General features: G+C 39.6%; 2 protein-coding genes across 3 annotated transcripts in view; one reads left to right on the top strand and one right to left on the bottom strand.

Annotated features, from left to right (window-relative positions):
• Positions 1–1,276: 1,276 nt before the first annotated feature.
• On the bottom strand, positions 1,277–3,243 carry LOC143851170 (glycylpeptide N-tetradecanoyltransferase 1-like). Of its 2 annotated transcripts, none has more exons than XM_077360513.1 (2): positions 3,024–3,243; positions 1,277–2,708 (listed from the first exon to the last, which is right to left on the bottom strand). In XM_077360513.1, the coding sequence occupies exon 2, from the start codon at positions 2,674–2,676 to the stop codon at positions 1,372–1,374; it is 1,305 nt and encodes a 434-aa protein (XP_077216628.1). In that variant the 5' UTR covers positions 2,677–2,708; positions 3,024–3,243; the 3' UTR covers positions 1,277–1,371. The 2 variants fall into 2 exon arrangements, with proteins under 2 accessions (XP_077216628.1, XP_077216634.1); XM_077360519.1 differs by having other exon boundaries at positions 1,277–2,676.
• Positions 3,244–8,764: 5,521 nt separating this feature from the next.
• The window catches only part of DWA1 (DWD (DDB1-binding WD40 protein) hypersensitive to ABA 1), a 59,031-nt gene continuing 58,449 nt past the window's right edge, over positions 8,765–9,346 (top strand). Inside the window, exon 1 of the mRNA XM_077360504.1 lies at positions 8,765–9,158. Coding sequence (XP_077216619.1) covers positions 8,955–9,158 — 204 coding nt within the window. The 5' untranslated portion in view covers positions 8,765–8,954. The remainder of the gene's footprint in view (positions 9,159–9,346) is intronic.

Raw genomic sequence — 9,346 nt, 5'->3', positions numbered from 1 at the left:
AACAGGGTAGAATTGCCACTCATATTGACGGGAGTAAACAAGACTTGGTTCGACTCTGGTAAGAATTCTAACCCATGCTGCAAGTAAAAGATCATTTTGAAGAAGGGAAGCACCTCACAGTATTTAAAATGCCAAATATATAAAGGTATTATTGGGCTTAATCATCTCATAAGAGTCGGGTATATCACCTCCTTCTGTATTTGCTACAAGTTGAACTATTGCGAACAAAAGGTTTAAGAAGCTACTACCTAACACATATCAAAGAAACCAGTCTACATGTTTGAGCTCTTCATTATGGCCCTGTTTGTTTTGGATTTTGAGAACCGATTGTGAGTCCAAAACTGATTATTTGACTCGAATTTACGTTTGATTTTAAGTCCAATAATCAGCTTTAGGCTCACAATTGGTTATCAAAATCTGAAACAAACAGGGCCTAAGCAAATTTATTTGCCTTTTTTCATTATGACAACTATCACAATTTGAAACTTGAGGCATTGCGAAGAGATTATAGATAAAGAAACATCATAAATCACACGGAATGCAAAAATGCATCAGTTACTCCTACTTGGACGGTTTCTTTCACAAGCTCTACCAGTAGTAAGTGAGGGAATAACACTTACCGTAATGAGATAAATAAGAAAATCTATCTAATTTAGCAACTTGTACAATTATGTGATTCTCCTATTGTAATTTATGTGGAGAACCCAACATTTTTAACACAGAAACGTTTTTCTTTAAAATTTAAATACCTGTGCTGTAAAGTTAAGAGTGTGACAGTTCACCAAGGTACAAGTTTCTGAGCACAAACTTCAAGAATAACCAACAATTCACTGCAAGGAGCCTCCAAAGAGCAAGTTTATGAGCATGCTAATTATTTATCACCAACTGCATTCAACTATTAATAAACAATCAAGAACTATGATATGCATATAGAAGGCACCTTGAACAACCAAAAGATTATGCAATTAAATGTTACCTTAAACCGTATAAAAAGGATCCCATGCCCAAAGAACAAATACTTGACCAGCGGCCAAGAAAATCAATGTCAACCAGCATGATTTTACAAGAATCAGTTGGCGTGTGGGTCTAAATCTTGTTCCAGGCATAGAATGCATGAGAATAATAAAGAAAAAAAATGAAGACATCGAACTTTTCAAAGGTTAACCACAAGGACTTGATGCCATTTCCCTGTTCCAACCTTCAACCCATCCACACATATGCAAGCCCAAACATCTCATACATGACAAATGACCGCGCAAACCAGGAAAAAAAGAGATAATAAGAACATGCTATTTCACCACATCAATCATAGATAAACAAAAATGTTTTTTGCAATCCGTGCCATAAAATCTAAGCCCAAGTGAGCTCAAACTACAATAGTACCAGCCCAAGCTCTAAGGGGTTCAAGGCTTGCTTTATCCGATAATTATACAGATAATAATGAAGTTGGCCATCACCAGGGCCAAATTTCAGTTCCCTCAAAAATGACTCATTATGCATGATATCTAAAGCATTGAAGACGTCATAGTCCTTCTGTTTGGCCACAATAAGTGCATCATTCATCAGTTGGAGCAGAGGCGTCCTAGTAGCAACATTATAGTACGAATAAGCAGCCTTCAAACCTGAGTAAGTCTGGTTTCCAAGTATCGATGATGGAAGAGTATAGAAGCTGCAGAAGTCTGTGATCTCATGAGTATCAGGGCTCTCAACCAAGTAACTATCAATGACATTCTCAATTGGAAGAAGCCAATGCTCCACATCATATTCATCAAAATCTGGTGCTACAACAAATTGGCTCAAGTAGTTCCTTAGCAACCGTGTAACTGCTGGAACGTCACGTAATTCCATTTTCCTAAAACCAGGAGTAACCGTAGATACAGGCAACTTATAAAGCTTTATGGTTCTACTCATTGTCATCCTTGCCCCAAGCCTAGAAAACCCAACATCGATCAGCTTCTTAGGATTCAGAGATCGATGCCAATATTGACAAGTTGCAATTGGTGTCGGAAGAACCACTCCAGCCGTATATGCCGCTTGCCACATATTCTCCAAGTGAACCCGCCTGGTTACCTCCTTAATCATGACAGGTGCAAGTCTTTTCGACCTAAGCTTCTTATGAACACACAGGAAATTGATCTCAGCCATCTTAACAACCTCATTACGGACCCGTATCTTCGCTGGGATGCCTGTAATGAAAGCAAGCAGTTTCTTTGACTCTTTGGCACGTACACCAATGTGCCAACTCCTAAAATAACCAGGAGCACGAAGGGCCCAACGTAGAAACTCCTTCGAGTAATTAAACCTGAACATGTTCTCATCATCCTCAACGTAATTATTAGTGAGCAGATTATAGACCTCCATACAAGTCTCCTCAGAATCTATGTCACATGTTGTCCATTCATATTGACTAGGGAGATTGTAGGGTTCCTGTTTGACTTCAGATTTCGGGTTTTCAATTGGGCCTTCAGGGAGGCTCGTGTCCCCGAGATCCTTGAATTGCCCTACGGGTTGGGTCTCCCAGAACATATGCTTCTTTGTAACAGAGAGAGATTCTCGAACCCTTCGGGCAATGTTTTCAACCGACCCATCGCCCTCAGACGGTATAATCGAATCAGCATCAGGGTTAGGCCTTTGGTTTTCTTCCTGAGAACCAGATTTCGAATTGCTACCAACCATCTTTTATGAAATCAAAAAGAGATAGCTTACACCTGATCAGATCCAACAATTACTAGAACTTTACAAAATAACAATAAAATCTCGATGTGGACTAACCACAAAAGTATATATCTGGAAGATTTAAACACAAAAAGTGTTCTCGATGGTAAAAATATTTATGAATTGAAAGTAATTCTAAAAAAACCCTAATTTATGAAACTAAAATCCACCCTAGCTCAATAGATCGAGCTTCATGAACTAAAAACCAGATTACTTCAACAACGAAGGGAAGAATCAAACAATAAACAGAATAATCAAAATAAAAATAGAAACATGACCATAGAGAATCAAGAGATCGAGGCGATTACCTTGATAAATGAGAAGAACCTTAACTTTTCTAGGTTGGATGGAGCCTGTTTAGGCTCCTCTGAATAGAAATTAGGGTTTTCAGAATCTTTCTTGTTCTTCTTCTAGGGTTTCCTCTCAATGTCACTAAAAAAACTACGGTTTGGCGTGAGTTAACTAACGACAAGAGAGAGGAAATGGGCTTCGGAAGCACCGAGAAGGAAAATGCTTTGAAATTTCCGCGAATCGATGCTTTTCTCAAGTGCGCGATGTACTGAGTTTTTATGGCACGATGAGATTCCGAATTGCACTTTGTTTTCATGTAAATTACATAAAATGCCATTTCACTTCTACAAGCACATGTTGTTGCCCTTGGTACAAATTCTAAAATGCACATGTATTGCCGTTTTCAACCATGCCTTGTATGGACTGTTACTGGTTAAGGGTAGGTTTCTTTCTCCTTTTTTTAACATCCCCTAATCAAGTGATAATATCTTTGTATAGGGATTTGCTAGGGAGCATCGCAGAAGACATTTTTCGGAAAGGTTGTTGCATGAGAGTGCAGCAACCTCAAATGAACTGAGGCCACGTTTGGATACCCACAAGATTTAGGTTTGAATTTCTCACATTTGCAGTTGAGATTTGGAAATGGATCGGATCCTTCGATTTCCAAATCAGTTACAATGGTGAAAAGAAATTGATTTTCAAATCTTTTCTGCGAGACATTATTTGAAATCCATATTTGTGGCAATTACCTTACCCTCGTTGCTCCTCAACCTTGCTGCAGCACCAAGAAGATGTCCCTCCCTCCCTTTCTCGTACAACACGAGCATGAGGATGATTGATGTATTTTGTATCCAAAACTCAAATTCAAATCCAAATATAAAAACATGAGGTGTCAAACATGGCCTAAATTAATAAGTTAAAATCTGAGCATATGTAGCTGCACTCTTGCAACCACCATCCCACAAAATGCCTTTGTGATGGTTCCGATCTCATTGCATCGTTTGTTCGGACATTTATAAGAACAGCCACACTTTTAAGTGAACTCTCTTGGGTTTTTTTACATAAAATCAAACCATCATTTCCCTTTTTCCTCTTGAGGATGAAAGCATTTGAAGTTCTTCTTCCAAATCAAGTGTACAAGAGCTCATAAATAATGCTTTAACGGCCGGCGAAGGTTAATCTAAGTGATAAACTTTGGCAGCTGCAACTTCCTTCACAGTTATAGTTATCTATATTATACATCAATTAATATACACAGACTCTCCAAACGGATGTCCACTTATTTTGTAAGAAAATGCCTTTTGTTGCAGCTGAAATGGGGATCGAAGCTCCTAAAGGTGGTCACGCTGAGAGCCCGGCTGCCGGGGGCGACCTGCGACCTGCGACCACATGGACGGTGTTGGAAAGGCCTGGAGTTTGGACTCCGGGAGACCTTCCAATGCTTAAAGGCAGACAAGGCAACACTTACAGACTGAGCAACCAAGGAAATAAGATGAGAGGAACGAAGTGTGAGGACGAAGAATGAATTTTGAAGAGTGCACCTTGGAGTTTGGTCATCTTTCTTTCATAAGCTTAGAGCCCTAGGCAGTTTAGGAAACTTGTCGTTCTTGGAGTCTGTTGTGATTGGCCGATCTTTTGAGAAAGTCGATTTTCAAGTTTATCTTGCTGTCAACATTATTTAGCTTTTGGGGTTTCCGGGAGAGGTGCAGAATGACTCCTCTACCGTTGAGTGTGATTTGTACGTTATGGCACTCTCTAACCACCTAGCGTCACCTGTCAGGCCCCTTTTGCGAGTCGGATTTTGCTGCTTTCACCCTTCTTTGAGAATAAGATCAAGTCTCATAAGATTTGATCATTGAATTGTTAAGGTTGTCAATTAGGCAACCAAATTTAGATATAATAATTATGATATATAAGGATGATAATCCATATTAGGATAATCTTTACTGATCCATTCCTATATTTATCTTGACGTCTTTATATGTTAATCCCTTCAAGTGTTCTATATAAATACTCATTAGGCTCCATTTTAGATCAATCAAGATTAGTGAAAATCCTTAATTTATCATTGTATCAAAACACGTCGATCCAACTACACACTGAGCACGGACGTAAAACTTCGCTCTCCGAAGTGGACAACCGAACTAGACGTCCTTCGGGCCTCTGTTAGCCACTGTAACACTCATTTTCCTCATACCTCCCTTCGCTTGTTCTTCATTGTTTTCATCTCTTCCATGATTTCCCTTGCGCTCAAACAAGCTCTCTTCCTTTCTTTTCCTGTCATCATGAGAATGCTTGAGCTTGATCCCTTGCCATCACAATGGGCATGCCACCATAGCAATCCACCATTTTTCCTTACATTAATTAAAAATAAAAATAAAAATTCACCCTTAGTCCTTCTCTCTGCCCATGGCTCATGGCGATAAAAAACATCTCGACATTGCCTCTCTATCATTGTTGCCTCCTTGAAGCCATGCTGCCTCCGTCCATTGCATATCAGTGGCTCTAGTTTTGCCATAATCATAACAACCATAACCTACGACTGACAGTCCGGTCATTTCTCTCCCATCACCACAACAAATCCATTATCCTCACATGGCTCTCCCACGAGAAGTGCAAGGAGAAGTAATCCTTCAGGTAGAGAAACTCATTGCATAGACATATTTTGCCACTGATAAGGCGGGGAAAGTCGTCACACTGAATAGGAACACACCCAGGACACTGTCAGGCTCACCTTCTTCAACCTCCTCCTCCATCCCACTCTCGAGGTGATGGAAGCTAGCACACATTATTCAAACTAGCATTTCGGTTACCAAAACACACCCTTGTGCATGGCTTCAAGACAGGGAGTGTGGCCTCCAAGCAAAAAAAGATTAAATGAAGAAAAAAGGGGAAAAGGCTTGTTGAGAGTCTCATAATCACTTTCAACTTGTCTAATGGAAATGGGAGAGACTTGGCAAAAAAATTCACACAAGTGGCGTTGATGAGAAAAGGGTATAAAATGTTAAACCACTACTTCCTCCATACACCCTTATTCTTTTGTCTTTAGCCTACCCACACACTCCAAAATGGATAGCACCAGTCACCTTTCTTTCCTATTTCTAAAATTTCCTTATTTTCATCTATAATCTCCCATTCTACTTAGAACATCCCCTTGTGACCGTAGAGAAATTGCACATCCTCCACATTTGATATTTGCATCATCCGTAGTTTTGTATGGTTGCCGATATTTTTTTTATCAAAATCTTCAACCGTCAGCTGTTGCTCTCTTCCCTCCTCAGCTTCCACACTCGTTCTTACATTATTTCCTTGGTCTAATTCGGTTAAGCTGCCTCACTTGATGTGCATGCCTAAAATATCTACATGCTTGAAATATCAGACTTCTTTCAACTTAGGTGTTTCATTTCTTTTGAAGTGTGTGACTGGAGGAATATTTCATTTCTATAAGGATCGATACCTAAAACTGACCTATGTTGATTTGCCCATTGAGGCATTGGTCCACAACAACCTATTTCCATGAGTTTCAGTATCCAAAACTGGCCAATGAAGACTCACCCATCAGGGCTTGGGTCGCATCTAACCAATTGATGCTCTTACAATCCATCAGGATCAATCCTCATCTTTGGCATCATCGGCAACAAGCATCAGGGACTAAACATCGTCAAGCATCAGGGACTAGACATTGTTCGATCACTGAGTAGGGTTGTCATATAGCACTCACTCAAACAAAACTACGTATAAATGCCACCTGTTTAATAATCCATCTATGGATGGGTCATATGCATGACAAATATAAAAACCAGTCTATGTTCATTAAGAAATCCACTGCAATCATGAGATCAAAAAAATAAAAGGATTATGATAGTATAAGGAGAGGGGTTTTGGCCCATTGTACACATAGAAAGGTCCATTTGATAAATGGATTGGATAATTCAACTATTGGCCTGACTTGTACTTTTGTCTATTTCTTGCCTTGTGCACCATAGAACACTGTTAAATGCTAAAACGAAAGGGACGTTGCCACCAAGTCTCTTGCTCCTATTAAGCCCAGCCTCAGTAGAAGTGGGTAGCGGCACTGGGTGGACGGTCTATCCGCCCTTAAGTGGTATTACCAGTCATTCCGGAGGAGCAGTTGATTCAGCAATTTCTAGTCCTCATCTATCAGGTGTTTCATCCATTTTAGGTACTACCAAGATTTTATAACAACTATCTGCTAAAAGACACTTAGTGCGTGTTTGGCGTACCGTTTAAAACATCATTTGGTGTTTGAAACACCGTTTTGGGGCCAAATGGCCGTTTGGGAGTGTTTGGGTGCGCAGCCACCGTTTGAAACACCGTTTGAAACACCGTTTTGAACTCTCAAAAAGGCGTTTTGCAAATGGAGGGGGAGAGGTCCGTTTGCAAAACGCCGTTTTGAACGGAGTTTTTGGGCTATGGGTTTTTACGTGTTTGCCCTCACCAAATCCCATTTTTACGTATATGCTTGCGATTTTATGCGTTACGTCAAATACCAAAAAAGTGGGGGTGTTAATATCATTCTCGAGGACAAAAATTTGTTAAATTGTTAATATTTAATTCAAAACAAGGGGCTGCTGATATCATTATATGATCACTTAATTTTGATTTTTTAAAGACAAAAGAATTAAAAGAAACCCTAGTTTCTTACTTTATTCATCTACTTTGCAAAGTTGCAAACCCTCTCACGCCTCACTGCCTCCACTCGTCTGTCAAATCCAGCAAATCCAGCCGTTAAGAAGAAGAAGGAGAAGAACCCCAAATGTATAGCTATTTTTTTTTTGGCAATGATGTTTAATTTTAGTAGTGTTTGAATGAGATCCTAATGACCTTTTAATATTGGGCCTAATGAGAGAGTAGTTGAGTTACATTGAGGCCAACCAAACAATGCCCTTTTTGGTCATTTTACCACTAAAACTCTGTTTTGGAGCATTTGCAACCAAACACACGATACCTCTGTTTACTGTTTAATATGCCGTTTTAATCTGACAAACCAAACATGAAAACGCCGTTTTGCAAAACGGCGTTTTAAACGCTATTTCAAACGGTACACCAAACACACCCTTATTAGGTACTACTTCTTCCTCATATACAAGATTGAATATGCCGATTAAGACAACAACTTTACATCTCACTAGATTCTGTTGAGATTGCCTTCCTCCGACGATCCTAAGCTGTTTATCTAACAAGCATCATTTAGTCTACAAGATCAATGGTCTTAATTTCACCTGGGGGATCCTCCATGAGGTGTGACAAACACGTGAAATCAAGATGGTTGATCTTCTAGAACAAGAGGCAATCCGCATGGCCTTGGTTCCATTCTGAATGAACAGCCCCGGCGTAAGTAAAATAACTTCAAAAATAACAGTTTATCTTTTCTCGACAGAATCCGTTTAGTCGACAGAATCCGTTTAGTGGGAAAGAAAATGGAAAGAAAATGAACAGAAACTTTACTAGGAAAGAAAATGAACAGAAATCAAGATGGTTGATCTTTTCTCGACAGAGTCCTTGACTAGGAAAGAAAATGGAAACAATGTGGAAATGGAAAGGAAATGAGAAAGAAATAGAAAGGCAAAACATGTGAGATGGATGTTTAGTTGTCAGAAAACCATATAGAAAATAATCAGAACACATAAGATGCGTTTGGTTGCGTAGAAAATGAACAGAAACTTTACTAGCTTCACCCATCTGTACGCATGTAAGTATATTACTGTTTCTTTGTATAATTTCTCTGTGGAAAGAAAGAATTCCAAACGAAACTAGTTTTCTTCCTGACAGAATCCTATGTAACTATGATAATCTATTTATTTATCACCCCCATTTTCTTCCCGGGGCCATCCCATCTAGTGTATTTATGAGTACTCTTTCAACAGTTTTACTCTTCTGTATCCAAACAGTCTACCTCGTCTGTTTCCAGAGGCAAAAATCGGAAAATGGGAGGAGAGGGAAGAAATGCGAGGGAGTGGGACGAAGATGGGTACAGGAACAGCATCTTGAGGGAGAGAGAGATCCAATCTCGAACCGTTTTCAGAACCGCATTCGCTCCCTCTTTAAACCCTAATCCTGACATCCTCGTGGTTGCCTCCAGCGATGGCTCTGTTGCTCCCTACTCCATCACCTCTTGCATCTCCGCATTCGTCAGTTTCATTCTCTCCTTCACATTCTTCTTTTCCTTTCTGCTATTTCTCTTTTACACCATTTTTTTTATCCTTTCCTTTTTGCCATAAAAAATGCCCTAGATACATAACCCTAAAACCCCAAACCTCTAAATCCCAAACCCTAAAACCCTAAGACCCCAAACCTCCAAATCCCAAACCCTAAACCC

Source organism: Tasmannia lanceolata, unplaced genomic scaffold, assembly GCF_043159265.1.
Source record: "Tasmannia lanceolata isolate RefF3 unplaced genomic scaffold, GAP_Taslan_0.1 ptg000003l, whole genome shotgun sequence".
Classification (NCBI taxonomy): Eukaryota; Viridiplantae; Streptophyta; class Magnoliopsida; order Canellales; family Winteraceae; genus Tasmannia; species Tasmannia lanceolata.
Note: the sequence above shows the minus strand (reverse complement) of the source record. Positions and strands in the feature narration are given on the sequence as shown.

Excerpts from the sequence above, each read along its gene's own strand:
- LOC143851170 (XM_077360513.1), bottom strand. The coding sequence starts at position 2,676 with ATGGTTGGTAGCAATTCGAAATCTGGTTCTCAGGAAGAAAACCAAAGG.